The sequence below is a fragment of the Podarcis liolepis genome, assembly GCF_965112155.1.
Source record: "Podarcis liolepis genome assembly, chromosome: 6".
In the NCBI taxonomy this organism is placed as follows: Eukaryota; Metazoa; Chordata; class Lepidosauria; order Squamata; family Lacertidae; genus Podarcis; species Podarcis liolepis.
In genome coordinates, this window is record NC_139559.1 from 36,410,164 (window position 1) to 36,434,240 (window position 24,077).

The window sequence follows — 24,077 nt, forward strand, 5'->3', positions numbered from 1 at the left end:
ACCAGCATTGCATCTTTTTGCATGATGGGCTTTGAGGACCACATTGTCCCTGAATGAGTCCTCCTTCAGTGTTAATGCTCCTGAAATTACCAAAATACGCAGCTGCTGGAGAGAACTATTGCCCTCCCTCACACCTTTGCAGAGACAGGCTGTATTGGATGAGGCCTTAGGATGAGGCCTTAACTACCTCTGCTGCTTACTGAACACACACACACAGAGGCTCAGAAGAAGTAGTCCAGGACTGTTTATGAATCAAGGCATCTTAAAACTCCACCCCACCCCACTTTCCCAAATTCTCTGTCACTCATCAAGTAGGTCTGGAAGCCTCCTCAGCGTTGGTATTCCTGCCAGAGGGGAGCTCCTAAGCAGTTTTGCAAGGACGAATAAGTGTTCATCCACGGCTGTTGCCCCTCAGCACTTTTTCTTTCTTTTTTAGCACTGAGGTCCTTTCCAGACCACTGAGCGAGCATTACCCTCCGGGAAGGGGGGGGGGGGAAGGCTTGTTTTGTTGTGAAGGTTTAAGTCTTAAATTGATGGCAGGTGAGGCAATAATGAAGATAAATGAAGGGAGCTCTTCCCGGCAGATTAGATCTTGGTGCTGATGAACATGTCTGTTAGGGCAAGCTTGAAAGGCTCTGGGCTGAGTTCAACTTCTCGTCTCCCCTTTCACCTTCAGAAATTCTAGTAATGCCATTTGGAGAGGGGAGAAGCAAACCTGAGTACAAGCCACGTAATCTGTAGATGCTGGAGGGATTTGGACGGTCTGAACTGAAGGCACCAGCCTGCAGCTGGCCAAAATTTAAATACAAACTTGACCGGGTTTTTGGAGCTGCTGCAAAATCTTAATACCACAATAGTGGAATCCTTGGCATTCATATTACACTTTCCGGATGTTAGAGAAACTACCCATACACTATCTTGGTCTGTATAGCAAGCCTGTAAAGTTCATGTTATACCCATATTACAGATGAGCAGGTTGAGGCTAAAAAAGTAGCTTCAGTAGATATTGTGTGTTCATGGCATTTGATCCAGCGACTTTCTTATTCACTGAAATATATTTCAGAATTGTAATTTTAAAAATGTTTGTATATATAATTTAGTAATTTCCACGGTCATGGAGGGCAGTAGGCTTGTCAGGTGGCCTATATTTTAAGGGCAGTCCCTGTTCCCAGATCACTGATGGAAAACGTAAGCAGAATGGCAGTGTACTGAGTCTAAAGTCCACAAATACTTTTCAGTTCTTTGCATCTTCCCTTTGGATATTGTGGTCTGACTGTTGTCCTCTTTGGCAGTGAGACTTGACTAAGCAACAGCACGACTGTCTACGGTTGAAAATAAAGTATTTAATATTTGGGTTTTGTTCAAAAGCAGCATATGAAAATGCAGTGTGGATCAACTGGGACCAACTAGTGTGAATTTACATTGAAATGTGTCAACTGTTCTAGAAATTGCACTGTGACCACAGACATGCCTGACTTTGGCAACTCATTTTGCTAATGCAGCAGCAAACAGGATGGGGAAGGAAGATCCCAAGAAGGCCATGAGAGCATACAAGTGTCACTGGTGATGGGATGGATGACCTGACAAAGTCCAAGTCTGGTGCAGAACCAGCCATCAGTGCAGAGCTTCTTTTGCAACAATGACTCCTTGCTGTGACCGGTAGCACTCCTGTGAAATCTTAGAGCATAAGAGGGAGCTGATGCAGACCAGCTCTTCCCACACATTTTCAGTAACGTTTAGTAGGGCACTTGCCGCAATATGGTTGTTCTTGTATTTTCAGCTCCGGTCTCAGTTAGAATCAGAAATTCTATATGACAAGATTTGAAACAATGACTTTTTGATGAACCAGAAGTTGGATCCCCTGGATTTCTGAGCTGAGTTAAGATTTCTCTCCAGCATAACTTTATGAAAAAGGAGCAATTAAATTTCTAATGAATCTTAAGTATGGACTCCTGTATAAATTGGGTGTTTCCCATCAAAATCTCTGTTGAACATAAGCCAAAGTGGTACTGAATAGGAATAGAGAAGCTGCCCAGGATGCTCTTCCAAATCCTGTTGAAGCACATGACGTTAAGGGCAAAAGCACATTATGACTAAAGACGGGAACGAAAACATCCCGCAAGGTATTCTAACCAATACCCAGGCAATAGATGTTGCTTCACATGGAATCGTAAGAGAATCCATTTCTCTGAGTCATATAATAACAAAATTCAAAGTAGTGATGGAATGTAAACCTTCACCTAGAAATTATTCTTGCTCTGTTGAAAGTTATTCTAGGATTGCTATAATCCTGGTAAAGGTGAGCAATATGTGACAACATATCTCTCAAGTGGATCTTGATTGGCAAGAGAAATTTCTGATCATGCACCTGCATGCATAGATTGGTCTGCATCAGCCTCTTTATACAAAGTACCGCACGTTGATATTGGTTGCGAGATCTACACATGCGATTAGGGACATGAGGTTATGCAGAAACCGCAGAAATACTTCTTTTTAAGTACTCATCTGAAGTAGATTGACAGATTGTGTGGGGTGCCAGAAAAGCATTTTTTTTGTCCTGGCATTCTTTTATTCAGTTATCAGCTTTGCTGAATAAAAGACAAAATAAGAGCAAGCAATAACTAGCACAAGAGATAACTTTAAACCCTTTAATACATAAGAACCATTTTTAATTCCAAAGTATTGAACGAATTAGACTTTCACAGAAATCAGTTAGACTGAATGATCACTCTTGGAGCTGTGAGTGTACTGAGTTTTCCCTCCCCACCCCCATAAATGGATACACATCTGATGAACAAATGTAAGAAGCAATATCATTCCAAATGTGGATGTCAGAAATTTCCTATAGAATGTAAAAAATTCGAGGCTATCAGAAGTCCCATGTCCAAATGGACTGCAAGTGAAATATTGCAAACCAAAACTTCAATAAACCGTTCACAATTTAAAATTGTAGCCAAGTCTTCCAAATAGATTAAAAATGGGATTGTGAGATATCAAGGAATGATGGCTGAAGGAGGATCTGAATGGGCTTTCACTGTTTTCAATTTGGAATGATTAGGTGATCAGAACAGGAAGAGCCAGCACACTAATTTTGAGAAACTGTTCCATTGTAGCAACTCCCATAACCCCCAATTATTGACCATGCTGGCTGGGACTGATGGTGGTTGTGTCTCGTCAGCCACAGTCAACTAAGCCAATGCCCAGGAATTATAATAGTTGCAGACAAGTACTATCTGGAGGGTCACAGATTACCTCTGGGATACCCCTGACTGTGATGTAAGAGGTATTTAAAAACAAGATTGGGAGAAAATGCTTGAAATTGCAATAAGTGATGCAGACTGATACAAAGGGTGGGTTTCAGCTAACAAGTCTTATGAGCGGAAGCGTCCAATTGTGCAATGCTGCTCCCCCCTCCCCCATGTGCCCACCCCAAATTGGCTCTGGGGGCAAGTTGAGAGACACTGAACGGGGGGGGGGGGGTTGTTCCATCTAGCAAGATGATACGCTTGTGCAGATGGAAAATTTGTAATAATACTATGTTCAATTCCACCCAAAACCCTTACCAAAAGCAATTCTCCTTTGTTTTATATTCCCATGAAAGAAGATTCTATGTGTTTGGTATCTTATTTCTCCCTAAATTAATCTAATACATGAGGAGTTTGAGATGCAACTACTCTTGTACATACTTCATTCGTAGGTGGTGGAAGTGCTCTAAGATGCAGGCATATTGAGATAACATTCTAAAAGAAACAATGTGAGCAACATTTCATAGGCTCTGAACTGCTGCGGTTTGTTATGTAAGATAGTTAGAAATATGAGAGGGGAATCCTAATGGTTATGGTTTGCCTAACTTCTGGTTTGCTGATGACTGCTAAAATTGTAACTGCAGAAAAAGGATGAAGTGCATAAAATATATTCTATGAAAGACTTGATTACTAAAATTTGGCCCCCTGCCTAAATGCCAAGTTACATAAACTGTGACACTGAGAGAGAAAACAAAAGACAGGGGGAAAGTTTATTGTGGCGCCGATTTATTAATTTCTCTGCTTAAATATAACATTGACATAAATATTTATAACTGCTTTTCAGTTTTGTAATACCAGTTCAAGCTTATTTTGATTTTTTTAAAAAATGTAATTGCAATGGAAACATAGCCTGCAATTGCAACGGAAAGCATACTTTGTATTATTTTTCTTTATAATAAAAAGACATTTTTAAAGACTGTGAAACAGGAAGCTAATGCTTTGAATCTTACCACTGCCTTGAACTTGTTGAGTTAGTGGTGGGAAACGTGTGGCCATCTAGATGTTATTGAAGTCTAACTCCCATAAGCTCCAGCTAGCGTGGCCGACTTTCAGGGATGATGGGAAATGTAGTGCAGCAACATCTGGAGGGCCACAGGTTCCTCACCATTGCACTAAGTCAGGCATGGCCAAACTTGGCCCTCCAGCTGTTTTGGGACTACAACTCCCATCATCCCTAGCTAACAGGACCAGTGGTCAGGGATGATGGGAATTGTAGTCCTAAAACAGCTGGAGAGCCAGGTTTGCCCATGCCTGCACTAAGTGGTCTTAAGCAAGCTACTGTGTTCCAGCGTTAGTCCTTCAGCTGTGCTATAGAGATGATAATACTGACCTACCTTGTAGAGCTGGAGTAAGGAATACTGAGAAAATGTATGTGTATGTCTATTGGTAAGCAGGCCAATGAGAAGATAAACTGGTTGGGTGAAACAAGGGTTTTAGAAGTCTTTCAAGTGTCAAATTGGAATGCAAATAATAGAATCCAATTAAAACAAAGGTGAAAACAGGTGGGGGGATTTTGAAAAAGTATATATAAAGGTATATATTGCTTATTTTGTTGAAACAAATGAGGAAAACGTTTGGATTTGTAATGCAACATTTGACATTGCCCATGCTTTCATAATGTTCTTCCTCTTTCTTTCCTTAAGTTGAGCTCCTTGCTGTTCATATTGCCTGGTACTGAGTGTATAGCTCTCATCAAAGCTTCTGTAGGCCAGCAGCAAACTGTGTCAATGCCACACCAGAAAGAATAGGAGATGTGACCTTCTTGTGAAGGTGGGGAAAGTTTCAAAGGTGAGCTGCTTGTTGCCATGGCAGCAGAGGACCATGTTCCCAGGTTTGTGTTCTCTCCCCAACCAGACAATGGGAAAGCTAGGTGTCATTTGTTCTCAATATTTCTTGGACTTATTCTATTCTTATGAACATACCCCTTTCAGGCACACAATAGCCTTAGGAGACTTTCAGCATAACGTTTGATAAGGGATGATCTAATGATGATCCAGTTTTGCTTAACCATTAAAATACTTCCTTAAAGGTGTGAATGCAATTTAGGAAGACTGCTTTATGTAGCATTGCAATTCATTCACTATTAGTTGGCAAGAGCTTATCAAATCTGTTTCTTTTTCTATTTCAGCAATGAGAACTTAGATGTTCTGCAGCAACAGCACCCTGAAAGGTGCAGGCTAGTAATTTTCTGCAGTGTCAATTCTTCATCATATATATCTGAACATATATCTGAACATTGGAAAACACCTTTTGAATTTGTAAAAAGCCAGGGATGAAATAGGATCTTGCTGTTGACCCCCAATAAAATTATTAGGTACACCACTGTCTAAGCTAGCAATGCTTATATTTTCCATTAAGATAGGAATGGAGAACCTCCAGGTCTCTGTGGGACTCTTGACAGCCACACCGTCTTTCCAGCCCGGTATGGTCCTTGAGAATTTCTGTAGACTGGAAAAATCTCCATAAACTCTAATAATGTTTCTTGCTTGCATGGATAGAAGACAGAGACGGGCGTGTGGATATGTGTAGAAACTAGTCTACCATACAAAAGTGATATTCATGTTCATTGCTCCACCCACTTTTGCCTCTGGTCCTGCCAATTGCTGGCATATGGCCCTCAGAAGGTTTCCAAGAAGGGAATGTGGCCCTTGGGTTAAACTCCCCCCCCCACAAACGTTTCCCAGCCATACATTAATATTCTCTCAACACATCTTTGGTCTTTGTGCCTAGGAAAAGGCTACTTTGTTGTCTGAAATCTGCAGGTCCAGTTGCCATGGTCTCCATCCCTGATCCTGCATCAGAGAGAGAAAGGGAGCTGGTACACAGGAAGCTGACATATGCAGAGTCAAATTATTGATCTGCCTAGCTCAGAAATGTCAACGCCCAATGACTGGCCCATGGCTTTCTGGAGATTCAGCTTGGGTCTTTCCTAACTCTATCTAGATATGCTGGACATTGGACCTGAGACTTCCTAAAATATGCATTAGGTGAAATATTTGGTTTGGACATGACTGTGTAGGATTATCAGGCACTTTGTACCTTCAAAAGTTCTGTAGAGGTTATTAACAGGGGTTTTGTTGATGTTTTTTTTTAAGTTAAGTTGCAAACTTCTGCACATTTACTTGGGAGTAAGTCCCACCAAACAAGGTGAGATTTGTGTTTAAGGAGATGTATACAGGTTCAGTAAGTTAATATGGTTTTGACACTGCTGTGGCCTGTCTGGGCAGACATGTGCAATGCAGCTATTGCATAACAGTAAGGACAATATGCTGATTGCAGATGCGAAGGGTATTTGCATTTATTCAACAAAACTGGTTCATCCCCTGTGGTGTGGGTGTGCCATGTGGCTTTAGACTGATTCATTGGCTTCTGCTGAGCTCGCAAAAGCTATAACAACACTGTGAACCTAAACAAGCTTAACAGTCCTGGCTTCATCCTAAGGAGTTATGTTCCAGAGACAAAGCCCACACAGTCGCCGTGAAACAGTGAAATGATGTCGCACAAAAGACTGACACTTGGGTTTGTATTGCCAAACAGCTTTTATAATCGTGGTTTTGAAAATGATCCTTATAGGACCCTTTTAATACTTGCAGGTCTCTACTGGTGCAAGGGGCCAAACAGTGACTCTGCATCCTAAAGGATTCATTTACAGAGCTTGGCTTAATGACTTGATTCACAAGATGGGGGTCAAACCCTGCACTAGATTTCAGGTGATCAAAGCTATGGCTTAGGAGCTGCATGTGACTCCATGAGACCATGACCCAAGTACTCCTTGGAAGGGACCCAAAGGGTCATCTGGTTCAACCCCCACAAGGCAAGAATCACAACATAAGAGATTTGTGTTTGCCCGTCCCACCCTGGAAGGAGTGGAAAACTGATACAACAATGGCTGCCTTTTTGTAATCTCAGCAGAGGCCCAAACTGAAGCACCTCCAACAGTTGCACATGAGGCTATGGTAGAAGATAAACATTCAACAGTGTGGCCAGGGAACGTAGACTGACAGAATATGCAAGGATTGTGGGGGGTGGCGATGAAAGTTTTCAGAGATGCAGAGACAAAAGAGAAGTGTTAGCTTGGTGATCTGATAGCACTGTTATGCTGCCTTTAGCCTCAAGAACTTTGCTTTGACCTTATAGTCTAGAAGTGCCACAGTTGTGGAGTGCAGCAATAACATAGGGCAAGAACCTGCCCATTACTCACCTTGCTAGCCACGATTGTAGAAAGCCACAAAGCAAAGAACACCATTTTCTGATACAGGTTTATATGGGATTTTGATTTAAAGTATTTAAAGCAGTCTACATGATGTACAAGTGCATTTGTACCAAAAAGTCACCTTTATATTAGTTTCCTTTAGAACCTACCAGCGCGTCCAGGCATACACATGTACTCTCAACTTTCATACTTTTTCCCCTCTGCATGTAGATACTGGTTTTCTTTCGGCTGCCAACTTTGTAACTCCACAGTTTGCTTTCCATTAGAAAGGAAAAGGTAACGAAGTCCCTTTACACAATGTTGCTGTTGTTCAGCTAATGTCCATAGTGCAGGCATGGTGGCCTCTGTATGAGTGGAGATCCATAGCAGAACATGTCGTTCCTTAGGACTATACAGCCATCTTCTTTTGGGAAATAGAGTACTTTCTTCCAGGGTAGATGGAGGGATTTCTGCAGGTTAGGCAACATTTTATAATATACTGCTGAACATTCCCTGGAGAGAGGCAAGGTTCTCCAGCTAATTGTAACCTGCTCCTCAGTCTCTTGTGCTCCTACGCAGCTGCATTGTTCCCTCTTTTTATTCATTTGTTCTTTGGACAATATCGCCAGGCAAAGGAAGCTTCACAGTTCCCTGTCATTTGAAAATTCCTTTTTAAAGTTAGAGGAGCGAGTTCTACTGGGTGAGCAGAAGAGCTCGCTATCCCCATGGGAAATGTAGTCTTCTCTGTAGTGCTTTGCAGAATTAATTAAATAAAAGCCATGCAGTTGAACTACAATTCCCAGAATGCCCAAGCCCTGGGGCACTGTGCGAGTTTTGCTTTCCCCCCTCTGGTTCACACTGTCTCAGGTTTGGTCCACCCACTCTGCCCTCTTGGGTGCTTTGCATGTGTGAACGTCCACGGTGTCCTCGCACTCCTTGCAGCGGACAGCGCAGCACCAGTGGAATTTGCACTCGCATTTGGTGACTCGCCGCACGCGGGTGGTGTCATAGCCTCGGCCGCAGCACATGACCTCGCATCCATCGGTCCCACGCGAGACCTTGTTGCACACTCGTCCGGCTGTCCCTAACGAACCTGTAAAAACAGAAGAATACTTTCATTGGATTTTGCATTAGGTTTGCTGATGAAGAGCGAAAATCTGGAAACCTTATACACTCGGCTTATGTCAACTTGAGTTATGGGTTCCTTTCCACAGTGTACATGGCAGCAAATTCTACAAGCACTTATCTGAAGCAGTGCAACCTAAAGCACCCGAAAAATGCCTTTGACTTGTATAGGTTGCCCTTGACTGATAGGGAAGGGCTATAGCTCAGTGCCAGAGCATCTGCATTGCATGCAGAAGGTCTCTGCTTCAGTCCCTGACATCTGTGGGTGAGGCTAGGAAAGCCCCCTGTCTGAAACTCTGGAGAGCCACTCCCAGTCATTGTAGACAATACTGGGCTAGCTAGATCCAATGGTTTGGCTTAGCATAAGGCAGTTTCCTATATTCCTGGGAATGAATATATGCCCAGTCTTAATAATGTGCTACAACAACAATAAACTGGCTTGGGCAAGGCAGGAAATGCATCAGGGCCAGCTTTAACATTAGGCAGAGTAAGGCAGCTGTCCCAAGTGGCAGATGCTGCAGGCCATGAGGGGGCACTGACAAGAGACACCAGATAGTCCTCCTGAACCCCTGCCTGCCATTCTGCTGTGTGTGCTATTCACCCATAACCCTGTACACTCCCAAAACTAGCCTGCTGTCATGAAATATGGGGGAGCATGCTGTTCACCCCAATGTTGAAGATGTCCTGGGCATTTATGATTAGAATAAAATTGCTGGTCCCCATGAGAGAAGGACAGCTAGCGAGTAAGGGCACAGAAAGCCTACTGTTTGGTCAAAGGAGGCATTTACCTGCAGACTTGTCCATCACACAGTAATCGGGTGAATTCTCAAAATATACAAGGTCCGTTTTGGTGGGTTTGCGGAAGTTTTTATTGGCCACAGTGAACCCAGTGCCATCCTGGTTCATAGTTACTTGGATGGCACCGTTATATTTCTTCCGGAGATAGTCTCCTGTTTTGCGGAAGTCCGACATTGCCAGCCAGCAAGTCCTTAAAGTGCAGGAGCCGCTGACACCATGGCATTTGCATTCGAGTTTCAGGAAACGCTTCACAGCCTGGAACAGAAGAGACAGTATCAACTCTATAAATGACCTTACGTGTTCCCATTATAGACAAAAACTGCTTTAATAATGCTCCTGTGTTGGTTATCGCTTCCTCAGACACTTTTGCCTTGCTTACCTCTCCTATATTTCCATTTAGGGCATTTTCACTAGTTATAGAAAAGACCCGCCAGCCCTATGAACAATACCTGCAGCTCTTCTTTTGTCAAAATCCTTGGACTAGTCTATTAGAGCCAAGATTCATCCCAACTGGAAGCAAATCTAAGGAACCTTTAATGACCTGATTGAAAATGCGTGTGCTGAAATGGATAACTATCACTGCATGAATGGAGGCAAATTTTCTGTAATGATGCTACAGAGGCACGCCTTTCTGGCTAAAAAGAATGCCAGCTTGACAGAACAGAAATTGATTGTATTCATATGCAGGCATGGAAGGGATTCAACTAATGAAAGACATCAGTGGAAGCCAATGCAAGGACTGCCACTTGTGCAACAGGGCTTCTCCCCTTCCTCTGCATGCCCCCTGAAATTGGTGTGTGTGTGTGTGTGTGTGTAGAATTCGCCAGAACAGCATCACAGTGGGGGAGGGGGGGTCATTTTGTCAGGCAAGCTGAAATGCTTGCACTGGCAGAATGTTTGACACAGTGCAATGCCAAATCTCTCCTTGGGTCTGTGGCTGAGTATGGCATGATTTCCCCTTCCCTACCTTTTGCCAACTGGCTGGAATGGATAGAAGTCAACAGCAGGTTAACCACCCCTGGTTTAAACTCTTCTTAGGCCAGGGATGGAGCACCTGTGGCCCTCCAGATGTTATTGGACTGCAGTTCTCATCAGCCATAGCCCGCAAAGTCAATGGCCAGAAATGATGGCAGCTAGTCTCACAACATCTGGAGGGCCACAGACTCCCATCCATTGGCTTATTTTGATTAGGAAGCCTGGTCTAAATGAGGGGAAGGGAGTTCCTGTTGAATGAGGCCTTGTTCTTGTCCAAAGGACTAGAGCCCCACTAACAAAACTCCAGGTCTCTCTCTCCGACGATTAAATCTGAGATGTCAGCGTTTTCCACGGGCTGAGATCTGTAGCACAGAAAGGGCTCTGGGTGGTTTTATTCAAAATTATTAGCTGGCACAATCAGTGGGGTGACACAGGCAGGGTAGGGTTCCCATCACTACATCTTGCTGCCAGTTCCTGAGAGGGTGAGTTGTGGGATGCTCAGCACCATGTGCCTGAGGTGGTAGAACCAATCTTATGCTCTTGCTGCTGCACCCAAACCATGCTGAGCTTGCCCTCCGGCTGTCAGGAACTGGCAGCAATGCTCCATGTTAGGAAGGCAGATAAGCAACCCCGCCCCATCTCGCCCCCCCCTCAACCACAACTGAATTGAACCATACAGGACGACTCATATCAGCCACTGCCAAGCTGCTAAGAATTCATGCTACTAACCGTTCTGCCACAGCGGTTGTTGTGCAGATTCATCAGGGCCCGGGCATCCTTCACTGTTTTCTCTTTGGCATCCACAAAGTCCTTTGCAAATTTGATCCCATAGTTGATGTTGTCACTGCAGCCCCCCCAGTCGAACTCCCCTCTTTCGTCCTTCGAGCGGCCCCGCTTGTGGGGATCACAACTGCAGGCCTTGAGCTCACCTTGGCTGCAAGCCCTGGTGATGGCGTATACAACTCCAGCGGAGGAGATTGCATAGACGAAGGCAGCTTCCCTGCTACCTGCCAAATGGGTGGGAAACAAGAAACAAGAATAGTGAGCCAGGAGTCAGAAGCTAAGTGGTTTTGTACACTGCCCGAAGATCTTTGGATAAAAGGCGGTATATAAATTACAATAGCAACACTGATTCAGATCAATTTCCAAGTACTTTTGCTTAAGATCAAAGTCTTTGATATACCCTTTCTTTTCTTTTTAAAATACACTTAGAATAGTGCAGTCAACCGAGCACAATGAGATCATTACTTCCAGGTTTTTTTCCTTAAGAAATCTTACAAATTGGATTCCTACATTTGCCATTGTTCTCTTATAAGAAAAACCGCTGGAACTAACTTTCAATGTGAAGTTGAAGTGTATATATTCAGAACCCCTTGCCTTCTCTTTCTCCATTCTGAACTGATTTCGTAATCTAATTTTAATCTAGTCTATGTGCATTCATGATTTTTAGCAATCTTCACTAATCACAGCTATCTCTTCAACATTTTTTCTCCCTTCTTATTTTTCACATCTGTGCATATTTAGCAATTTAGAGAGAGTATGCAAATATTTCATAATTGAAGTAAAGCATTAAATCATAGAGAACAGTCTACTTATTATAAGGAGAGTCTGGGCTTTTTACTATACATTCCAAGCCATAAGGTTTATGGAACTCCTAGAGGTCTGTTGCATGGGGAGCAGTGCAGGTCATCTGAGCAGCCAAAACATCATTGATCTATTGGTAATTACATGCATTATTGTTATTTAAAATGAAATTAAGCAAATAAAGCATCCATAGTAGTAACCATGAAAGACAAAAGCCAGCCTTTACATTCAGTTATGGTAATAACTGTGAGACTCTGGGGCTTTTGTGAGCTGTGCCACTCTTTCTATGGATGTTTTTTTTTTTCTTTTTTCAGCTCTACTAGTTCTTCTTTGAAGAGCAAATCACCTGTAGGAGAAGCTGCTGTATACAAGGGTTTTAGTTTATCCTTTAGCACAGAACAGTCCCAGCTGCTTCTTTTGGGGTAGAAGAAGAAGAAGAGTTTGGATTTGATATCCTGCTTTATCACTACCCAAAGGAGTCTCACAGCGGCTAACAATCTCCTTTCCCTTCCTCCCCCACAACAAACACTCTGTGGGGTGAGTGGGGCTGAGAGACTTCAAAGAAATTTGACTAGCCCAAGGTCACCCAGCAGCTGCATGTGGAGGAGCGGAGACATGAACCCGGTTCACCAGATTATGAGTCCACCACTCTTAACCACTACACCACACTGACTCTCATTTGGGGTAGGGATAATAACAGGGAAGATTATGGAAGCTATCAGGAAGGGGGCGTTTGTGGTCAGTGTGATCCAATAAAAAGTACACGCCATTACCTACAGAAGAACATTTTGGACTTCATGGGATAGTTGGCAATATGTGATAACAGTAAAATATCAGATACTTATTTCATCGGCTATTTGATTGGCAAGGATAACAATGAAACTATGTTAACCATTGTAGAGGAGATATTCTGGGGGGGTGCAACACAAGTTGATGAGACACAAAGACACAAAGGTAATGCTCACTTGCTACCTTGATGAGCCATGGATTCACTATGTTGATGATGCACAAAACAAGGCATACAAAGTCAGGCATCTGAGATCCTTAGATTATTTTCTGGTTTTGAGCAGGGACTGGAGTTGGGTAAATTCAATGATCAAGCAACAGTGAGGGTCCTGCTGAAGAGGATGCCATGAAAATGGACTTCTTGGAGGTAAAATGTCTTTGAAAAGCAGCCTGGAAGACAAGGGTGTAGGGCCCTAATGAAGAAAGGTCTGCTGACAGAAGATGAGGAATTTCAATATTGTTTTTAATTTTCTTTGGAGAGTCTGTCTGATCCTCTGTCTGCCTGCCTTCATCTCCACAATGTGCCAAGGTTCGAATATCTTGGGACTTCTTTGTTCACATGTTTGCATGCATCTGTAGAAATTATTCTTTCTGGTTCCACACCTCTCTCCTTGTACCCCCTGAGTCTGAACAGCATGATCCTCCCATCATATCTGGGTGGCTGTTGTCTTTTTTTGGATAAATGCATATATAGTACCGCTCCTTCCAGAAGCTGTAAATCGCCTGGCAAGTCCCCATGCAGTGCAGGATGCTGCCTGGTATTTTATAGTTCTGCTTTGAGTTCGCATCTGTTTTTATAATGGCCATAAAAACAGCTGCAAATCAAAACCACACTGTTGCGTTCCTCAGACGCAGCCTTCGGATAACAGCTTCAAAGCCAGTGGTGCAATCTAGCAACCTTCAGCAGAAGCTGGAGAAGCAAATGGCAGGTCTGCTTTCTAGAAACAGGGACCGAAGGTAAGATCAGCCGGACAGTGCTTGGCTTTTATTGATTTAACTTAAGACAAGGTTCCATTAAACATATTCACATGCATAACTTGTGCTAAAGCAGCGTGCCTATCATTAAAAAGATTTCCTGCTAGGGACTATGTGAGATGTATGGCATATCCCATAACATCTTGTACCACAATGTTAAAGGGAGTGGGAAAACAACTATACTATATTCAATCTGCCAAGCAGAAAGAAAGATCAGCTCAAACGTGGAAGCAAAATAGACTACTACAGATACAAAACTGTTTTGTTAATGGACTACCTGACTACAATCAAATTTGCAAAGAGAAGGCAGGCTCCTGCCAAATATTAACACTTCGCACACTAGATGTAAGTAGGCTGAGATGCTTATCTGGTAGGCAAACTTACTGATTTGGTGTTAGCCTATATCAGTCTCACATTGCACAACATTATGATAAAAGGCATTATAGAGATGTGAATCCTGTCCCTGCACTATTTTCTTTGTAAAAATCAAGGACAAATAGGTGTCTATGCACTTACCTATACTTGTATGTAGACTGAGAAGAACATTGGGGTAGTGCACAAAACCACTTCTATACACACTAAACACTGACTTTCTGCCGCTGCATGCTTCCCTGTGTATCATTTAAAGCAAGTGTTTGTAACATTTGGGGCAGGGCTGAAACGTATCTATCGGCACAGCCAGTGCAGGGCACACTGGAGCTTTTAGACACTGATGTCTGAGGCCTTCCACAGGGGTGCATTTTACTCCCTGACCACAGTCCCTCTTTGAGAGGAAGGTCAAAGCTGTGGCTTGGCCTTTTGCACTATGCAGGGTGACTACAAACTTTGCCCCAGCAGCTGATTCCCAGCCAGCTCCCGCTAGCCAAATATTTATATATCCTGTTACAGTTTACTTTCAAGCTCATGCTTCCAGAGGTGTTCTCTCCTATTCTGAAGTGGCTACTTCCCAGCACAGTGACATATCCTATTACTGTTTGCTTAGTATACAGGGGAAGCCAAGACATCATGCAGGGTAATTTAGGCCTTGCTCTGTCCACAGCGATTAGCAAAAGATTCTTCCTTCCTGGACAAAGCTAAATGCTATGCCTGCAGACTTGTCTCGTAAATGTGTGTCTGTCCCAGTCAGGTATGAAGCCGGATCTGAGAGTTCCAATTCTAAGAAACTCCCAAACTCCCTCCCTCTGCCTCTCCACCCTGTTATCTCTGTACACATTTGCATGTATGTGTGCATGTCGCCACACCTCAAAAAGGATATTGTTGAGTTGGAAAAGGTACAGAAAACGGCAGCTGAAATGATCCAAGAGATGGAGCGACACAGAAAGGCTACGGACCATGATGGATGGATGGATGCAATAACAGTTGGAGGCAACATTATTTCTGAATATCAGTTGCTGGAAATCACAGGAGGGGAGAGTGATCTTGTGCTTGGGTGAGAACAGGCTGCTGGACTTGATGGTCCATTGGCCTAATCCAGAAGGATCTTCTTATGTTCTCATGTTCATAAGGGCTACTTCCATGTGGGGCTCTTTCTTTCTGAATTGGCGCACATAAGCCATGAAATTATACTAAGGATATTGCCAACCTCAAGTCCTTGTAAAGTTGTACCTGCTTCCATAAATCTTAAATTCAAAATAATAAGTAAGTGGTCCATTTTATTTGCTTCTGTTTCCTGAAGCCTGGAAAGGTGCTAAAGCCACAGCGTTCAAGATTTTCAATAAAATTATTTCACAGTGAACCCACCTAGACAATAAACAGCTTGTTGCAGATCTCTTATTAAATGACAGAGGGGAAATCATTATGTGATCACTTGGCAGGCAGGCAGGTGATTAAGGTAATCAGCATCATGCCTGCCACTTTCCCTCCATAATTGTGTTCACCAGAAACTAGTATTCAGAGGCATACTCCCTTCAAAAGTGGAGATATACCATAGCCATCATAGCTAGTAGACCTGATAGCCTTATCCTTCAGGAATTTGTCTAATACTCTTTTAAAAGGCTAAGGAGCAAACCCTACACAAATCCAGAGTGGAGTCCCTAAAACAGTTCGATGGCACCTTGTATGCCTCCTTCCAGCAACCCCTGCAGCCAAGATGGTGCCAAACATGTTGTTCTCCTTTCCTTTGGACCACATCAGCGAGGCCAAGAGGGGAGTCTTGTCATCTAAGCAGACCAGGACCTCCATACACACTGCCCAAGCTTGCGGCCTGGGGAGATAAGTGCTGCTAATGCAGCAGTTTGGCTTCACCCCTGGAGTAGGGTTGCCATACGTCCAGAATTTCCTGGACATACCCAGGATTCAGTCATCGGGAACAGCATCTGGGCAGAAATTGCTGAAACGTCCAGGAAAATCCAGACGTACGGCAACCCATGTCGGAGGTGCCGATTATGGCAGGTTCTGAAAAAGTAGCTACAAAACTTTATTTTTATGAGATTTTGAAAAGAAGCACAATAATCTTTGTGTTTGGATTTTCACTTTCTGAAATATGGCAGCCCTACCCTGGAGGCAGCCTCCATTGTCTCTCGAGACAGGCGGATGCCACCAACATGCAGGAAGTTGGTTTGAGGTGCCTCATAGGAATGATAAATCAGTAATTAATTAATAATGCACAAAGAGACAGGCAACACTGACTTTTTTCAAATGAGAACATCAAAATCACAGGTCAAAGATTCCTATGCTGCACCATTCAGTGGGGCTCTCTGCAAAAAGGCGAGCTGCTCTGGGGACTTACTTCGTAGCATGACCCTGCCAAAGACTGTGTGGTCTCTGTCCAAAGTGCTGCAGTTCCAGCGGTGGTGACGGAATTGGTGCTGGCATTCCCGGATCCACTCTTTTGCTCCCTCCCCAACGGACTGCATAATGTCTGGGTAACTCTGGCACAGCTGCCGCTGCTTGTTGACCAGTCCGGGGATGTTATCGCAGATCACCCTTGCCCCCAGGGCCCCAATGTACCTGCAGGGAGAGAGAAAGTGACCCTGTAAAAAGAGCAGGACACAACTGCCAACTGGTTCAAAGTCTAGCAGCTACTGGTGGATTAGAATGAAGGGGGGCAGCTGGGACAATGACACTTTTCCTCCAAGTGGCAATTTCCTATTTCCTCACTTTGGCACAAGCGCTTACTTAGGATGGCTTCACACTGTTGATTTATGTATTTGTTTCTAATTATTGATATCCCATTTAAACAAATGGATTCTATATAAAAAAGAAATTAAAATATACTAAGAATAAAATATATGTTATAAATTATTATATTTTCATTTTTTAAAAAAATAAAAACCCAGGGTGTATAGACTGCTTAATCATCCATAACCTCTATGCAATTTACAGAGAATATAAAATATTCAGTAAAAAGTGTTCATAAAAATTGAACGTTAAAAGCAATCTAACTTAAATATTTGTCAAAACCTAAGTAAAACCAGCAGTTGCTAAAAATCTGCATCACCATAAACAATAGATAATAAAGATACATATCCACATGGGCTTGCCTAAACAAAGAAGTATTTAGCAGGCACCAGAAACAAAGCAGTGAATATTAATAGTTATTAATTAAATAATCATTTTTTAAAAATTTTAATCTATATCCCACCATTCTTCAACAAAGCTCAGTGTGGCACACATGATTTTCCTCGTCCCCATTTTATATTCACAACAACCCTGTGAGGTAGGTTAAGCTAAGAGACAGTGACTAGCCCAAGATGAGCTGCATAACTGAGCAGGGATTTGAACCCTTGTCTCCCCGGTCCTACTCCAACTCTGCCGGTTGTAGAGTAACTGTAATGGGAATTGGGGTTGCTTGTGCGTAAACTGCAAACTGCTCCAAGCTAGCCGTATAGCTAAAACTTTCCCTGGTTTGACAGCCCTTGAAACGCGACTGTCTTAGTCACTGGCAGAATCCGTCAGTGGGCGGGACCTAAATTTCTTCCAACATAAAAGTTGCTTGACTCCAAGTCTCCTCCTAGATTCCCTGCGCGGAAGCCTTCTGCGCAGCGTGGGCGTGCCAAGCGGAGGTCCTGTGCTCTCTCCGCTGATCTCACTGAAAGAGTCTCTGAGCCTCCCCTCCGCCTTACTCTCAGCTTCCCCTTTCTCCCTGGTGTCCCCTGGATTTCTTTCCCCCATGGAAGCTCTCTCTCTCTCCTTGCTAGTTCCCTCCCCTGCATCACCGGAGCGACTTTCCTCTCCTCTTCCCCCTGATGGCAGTTCCCTGACAGTAACGTATGACAATCTTGAAAGATAGTCTATTGTTATCCTGGGTGTTACCTTTTTAAGGGAAGTGCAGTGGGCTGGGGGCTGTGAAGCCAATTATGGCAGCAAAGCAATTAATTAAGGGCTGGTGTAAATGGAGGTAAAAGGATCCAGGGGGAGAACTGAAGGGAAGACATTGTCTTCATGCCAGGTCCACCTGCAGATGGACAGCCACTCTACCCATTGAGAAACAACAGAGAGTAGATAGCTCTGGCCTCTCCAGGCTTCATTAAATTACCACATCTACCCGCAACAATAGACCTGTTTTCTGATGTTAGTTAGGTTTACTTATTTATTTGGAGGATATGTTTCCCGCACTGAAAAAACCTGACACCAAGGCCAGTCTGCATGGCCAATAGTCAAGGATGTTGGAAGCAGAACATCTGAAGGACCACAGGTTCTTCACCCTTGGCCTATGTCTAATGATTGGGATGAATGGAGACTGGTTAGGAAATACTGACTCGGTGCAAATTACAGATGCACGCCAAACAAAGGTGTGTGGTTTTTTCCATGCCTTTGGGGTGGGCTTTCTGGCAATTTCAGGGCACTCTAAATGCACAGCGATTATTTGTTTGTTTGGGGGAAGTAGTTCTGCTGTAGGGCAGTAGCATTTTTCCATCTCTCCAACTGCAATATTTTCTCATTGGGAAAATGCAGGCCCCCCTCCCGCCCAAATGTGCCAATTGCTATTGTTCTGAGCACTCTTATCTATTCCTATATTTGAAACTTATAATGAAAGCAATAAACAGTGGCATAATTCCCCCCCCCCACTCCATGCCTCTGCCATTTTGGGACCTTTTATATGAGCTTACTGTTCTGAAATCCAGCATTGACAGTCTGGATTTTTTTAAAATAAAAAAATACATCTCCGAGAATATCTAATTCATGATAACCTGATGTTAGCAATATTCCAACCGCCCCCCTTTTTGGCTGCGTCTGAAGCTGATAGAACAAGGCAGACTTTTTTATTATTATTTAATCCTTCTGTACAAGTTTTTCTCCCTGAGGGAAGAGAATTTTGTAGGAGTAAAAACTGCACCATGTTCCAACTTGGATTTGAGTTGCCATCATGCCGGTCTTACACTAAAACTCCAGACAGACCCGGCGGGGTGTGTGTGGGTGTGTGTGTGTGTGTGTGTGCAGTCAATACGGGACAGGGCATTGCTGAGCCATCAGGGTGCTGCTTTGGGTCTAACAAAATTATCCCAAGCCAGTGCCCTGGCTCAAAAGAACCTGCAACATTTTGCTGAATGAATGGTGTTAGGAGCCAGGCAAGTTGAAGAGCAAGATTTCGCAGCAGCACTAAAAGGCAGAGCAGCAAGGTGTATATTTCAAAGATGTCATTTGGTGTTTGAGGATTCCTGGTACATTCTGCAAGTGCAGTGCTGGTGCCAGCTTGAGGAATTCCAAACCCATGAACCATTCATACCAAAACAAAACACTTTAAAGCACTTTCTTGTACAAGAACTTGTTTTTAGCTGGAGCCTGAAGGCAAAAGGCTATTAAAAAAAAAAGTTTTTGTACGATTCCAGAGAGTGAAACACCAACTATCACGAGACTCATTGCAGATTATTATTGTACTACTCAATTACACTTGCCTAGTCAGAATTTTATAGATGGTGACAATTATTACAGTATTGGCCTGAATATAAGACACACCCACAAATTGTTAGGATATTTCCGTTCCACCTTAAAAGGGAGCAGGCCTTGTGAGTCAGAGAGTCTGCGCATGTCCTGTTCACAGGATGTTTATGTTTCTATTGCTTTCATTTTCTCTCTGTGTCGGAGACACTGACGCAGGCAGTCATGTCTTTCTTTGTTCTGATCAACGCTGAATAAACTTGTAAATAATGCTCTCCTGCGTGTGACTTCTGCTGTGAATTATCTGCTGATAGAGTGTGCATGAGCTCTAGAATGTGGCAAGATATTTTCTAGAAAGTCATGTCGCTAACTGCTGATACTGCGTGCCTACGGGAGATCGATGGATCGTCCGGCAGACGGCTTGGGGCCATGATGGACTTTATCTCCCTGGCAGTATCCCAACACAAATAAGCCGCACCTTTAAAATTCAAGGCTTATTTGTGGGTCCCGGCACTACTGCCCTGAACAGGGGATGGGGGCAGCTGGCACCAGCGCTCAGTGCCCTGTTCCCCAAGTTGGCACTGGCGCTCGCTTTTGAGCGCACTGCATGCCGGCCTCCTGGTACTACTGACTTCTGGCACTCCCAGCACTACCTCCCCAAGCCGGCGCTGAAGGAGGCTTGGGAGCAGTGGGTGGGCTGCACGCCATTGCCCCGCGTTCCCGGGCTGCTCGGGGGGGGGGGGGAGTTGCACGGCTTTGCTGGAGGCCTCCCCCCCTTCCCCCTTCCTTAGGCGGCTAGGGGAGGCTTGGGAGTGGAGGGCGGGCTGCTTCCTGGGGGGGGGGGCAGAGAGCCATAAGGCTCACAAATATAAGTCACACTTTAACTTTTCACAGCCCGAATTGGGGGGAAGTGTGGCTTATATACAGGCCAATACGGTATAATTTATATAGTGCTGAGGACAGCTTTCCTACTGTTTTTCAGCAATCCTTACAAGCAGCCCTGAAAGACTAGGATAGTATTGTCTGAGGATGAACTAAGTGGGTTTGGGGGGGGGTCACCTCTATGAACCCTGTGACTGTGCTTGTCAAATGAGACTGGCAACTAGGTCAAATTGGGTGGACAAGCTTAGCGTGATTCCCTAAGGAGGCTGAACCGAAGAAATAGCCAAGTGCGGGTGATGTGTCGCCACAGAAACTTGAGACCCCTCTGCAAAGGGGCATACCTTTCTTCTCCCTTGTCTTGAGGTGACGTCATCAAGATGTCTCTCTGTGAAAGACAGCTATAGATGGGCAGTCTTGGAACTGAGTCTGAGAACTGCAGAGGCATGGCTTGCTTTCTGTGACAGAGCTGTGGCATTAGGGGCAACCACTAGAAAACCAGTGGGGAAGCAGGACCTGCTAGAATGTTCATGCTATGAAATTTCCCTCTTATGCTCAGCCGGTGTATTTGTGTAAATAAAGCCTTATATCACAGAAGTGCCATAAGCTTCCAGTGAAATCCACTCCAAGGAAACCAAACTTAAGATACATGGCCAGAACCCCGAAACCTTCCACCATTTAGAGATCAGGGTGCAAACATATATTTCATATATTCTATATTTCCATTTCTAGATAGGAGGCTGGACTCATAGGAGAAAAATGACTTTCCTAGGGTCAACCTGTCATTTTGCGATGGGTGAAATATGAACCAAGGTCTTCCTGGGTACAATTTCACCCACTGCATTAATTCTATCATGAACAGATATAGTCAGGCATGGTGCATCTGATCCTCAGCAGAACTCTCTGTGTGTTTACTCCAATCTTAGTCCCACTAAGTTCAAGAGGACTTAGATCCAAGATATAATGGATAGGATTCCTGTCTTAGATGAACAAATCACATTGGTTGTTGTTAATATTCTCAAGACTTCATTTTCAGGGCCCTGAAGGCATCCCTTCAGATCTTAAAGTAACCCAGACAGTTGAGTCAAGGATGGAATTTTCCATATCCATCAAACAGCATCATTTCATTCATTCTAGAAAGAAAGCAATCCTTCTCTCTCTCTCTCTTTAGGCTAGAGAATTCAGAGAATACCTCTGAAGCTGTATTTCTGGCTGAAAAGGGAAAGGTTTGGGTAAGGTTCCAGTGTTTCAAGTTCCCAGACTGGAATTAAGACCCTCCCTTTAATAATAACGAAAAAGGCAATACGCCTGGGCAATATTTCACTGTCCACCTCACCATATGCTATCATTTGTATTAGTCACGGAGATAGCTTGCAGCTCTGTGGATAAAGACAAGGGCCCATTATTTTTGTCCTTTTTAAAATATTTGGTTTAAACTCTGGTGAGAAGTTGAGGTCATCTAGGGCTGGCGTGGTGGATAATAAACACTGCTCCCCACAGCCTTTGCAAGGGAGGGCTGTTTTGGCTAACACATATTATTTTCACAAGCTGGCTCATCAACCTTTCAGCAGCCAGAAAACACACAGAAAAGGTGGGGGTGGGGGTGGGGAGAAGATGAGGCACTGGAAAACAGCCCCTGGTCAAGTGTGAGGAGGCATGGGATGGATGAGGAAGGGGACAGGGATTCAATTGTGGCCTGTGGAAGAGGAACTCTGTCCAGGCCCGTGGCTGGTTTTCGGATCCAAGCCTGGTGTCGAATGATATGGGCAGAATGTTTTCTTGACCCTCAGACTGAAGAACATAAAAAGTCTAGGATGATCAGCCCACTCCACCATTTGCCTAGTGGCCATTCACCACACTGTGTGTGTAACCACTTGAAGAGCTGTCTGTCTGTGATGTCCTGCCAAGTGGTGGAGAGAGTTTTATGACTCCCTCACTTCCTGACTGGGTGTAGATGTGTGGTAAAATATTCACCACTTAGCAGGATGTTAGAGGCAAGTGGTTGCATGCACAGTGTGGCGAACCTATTGGGGTGAATGGTTGCCTATGTTCAGCCAAGGTTGCAGTGGACAGCTAAGGCTGCATCGCCACCAGATATTATCCTTCTTCAGAGTTTCTCAGTAATCTTTACTGAATCTTCCAGCTCCAGACGCAACAGAGGAAGGGCATGGGTTTCATAGAGGCAAATGAAAGATCTTTTCACTCAGTATCTTAGCTTTATTAACAATTTAGGACATAGAATCATAGCACTGGAAGGGCCCGAGACGGTCATCTAGTCCAGCACCCTGCGATGCAGGAATGTTTTTGTTCATTGTGGGGCTATCACCCATGAACCTGAGATTAAGAGTCTCATAGATATATTCTACTTAGGGATTGTTGGCAGGGGGAGGGAACCTGGGAACCTCCAGATGGTATTAGACTACAACTTCCATCATCCCTGACCATAGCCCTTGAAGATTGGATGATGAAAACTGGAGTCCAACATCACCTTAAGAGACTCAGCTTCCCCACCCCTGTTCTGATACAACCATACAATTCTTATCAAAATCTTTGCCTTATTGATTTTATCCAGCTTTTTCACTTCAAATTCAATAAACTGGAATTCTGTCATTAAAGAACACAAACTCCATGTCTTGATATTATGGCAACAACTATGCTGTGAAAAGAAAACAGCTTCAGAAACTTCTAAACATTAGTGCAAAGCTAAGTGCTGCCAAGGAATCCTGTGAGTTGTAGTTGGTTCTTTACAGAGCTACAGTTCCCAGCACCCTTAGCAAACTACAGCCCCCAATATTATTTGGGGGGAGGTAATGTGCTTTAAATGTGCACCTATGCACTGGTGTGATTGTTGCCGCTGCTTTTTTCATATTGCCTGTAGCAAACTGGACTTACGCACATTTGAGAACTACAGTGGTACCTTGGGTTACAGATGCTTCAGGTTACAGACGCTTCAGGGTACAGACTCTGCTAATCCAGAAATTGTACTTTGCTTCAGGATGAGAACAGAAATCGCATGGCGGCAGCTGGAGGCCCCATTAGCTAAAGTGGTACCTCAGATTAAGAACAGTTTCAGGTTAAGAACGGACCTCCAGAATGAATTAAGTTCTTAACCCGAGGTACCACTGTATTTATATGTTAATCCACTTTCTGTCTGTTTGAACTGTAGCCCTAAAAAAACAGCCCTTACAAACAACTGTCTCTCCCTCCCTCTCTCAACGTTAAGCGCATCCTCATGACACTGAAGGGAGGCTCCCCCCCCCCCGAAACAGGATCAGGGGTAGTTCCACCAGAGTGTTAAGGGGGAAGTTGCTTGGCTCCCATTGCGCCGCACTGTTTGTCCACAAGCTCAGAGATCTTCAGCCAAAAATTTCACGGTTCGTTTAACTCAATATGTGAAATTCGGTCCCCCTTTTGGCCTCTCCATTGCCTCGGCTTTCTCACTTTTGAGCTAGTTTCCTTCCTGTCCAAGCTCTTCCAGCCTCACCCTCCAGTCCTTAGGCCCCACGAGAATCTCTTATATACTCTAGCTCCCCCTGCCCTGTTCCTTGTGGCCCTTCCTTTGCAATTTGCCCCTTCCTGGTGCTTTCTGCCTCATCTTCCCCCACATCCCCCCTTTGGGTTCCTGCTTTTCATCCTAC

The 24,077-nt window shown here is 44.0% G+C and overlaps 1 protein-coding gene across 2 annotated transcripts in view; it reads right to left on the reverse strand.

Annotated features, from left to right (window-relative positions):
• Positions 1–4,009: 4,009 nt before the first annotated feature.
• The window catches only part of WNT2B (Wnt family member 2B), a 47,466-nt gene continuing 27,398 nt past the window's right edge, over positions 4,010–24,077 (reverse strand). The window contains exons 2-6 of one of the 2 annotated variants that reach the window (XR_014527500.1): positions 16,469–16,689; positions 11,125–11,402; positions 9,411–9,675; positions 4,551–8,590; positions 4,010–4,444 (exon numbers count right to left, since the gene is read on the reverse strand). Coding sequence is in view for 1 of the 2 variants with exons in the window: in XM_083509046.1 (XP_083365172.1) it covers positions 8,361–8,590; positions 9,411–9,675; positions 11,125–11,402; positions 16,469–16,689 (994 nt within the window). In the remaining variant the exon portion in view is untranslated. Of the gene's footprint in view, positions 8,591–9,410; positions 9,676–11,124; positions 11,403–16,468; positions 16,690–24,077 lie in introns of both variants that reach the window. The other variant, XM_083509046.1, reaches the window with a different exon arrangement.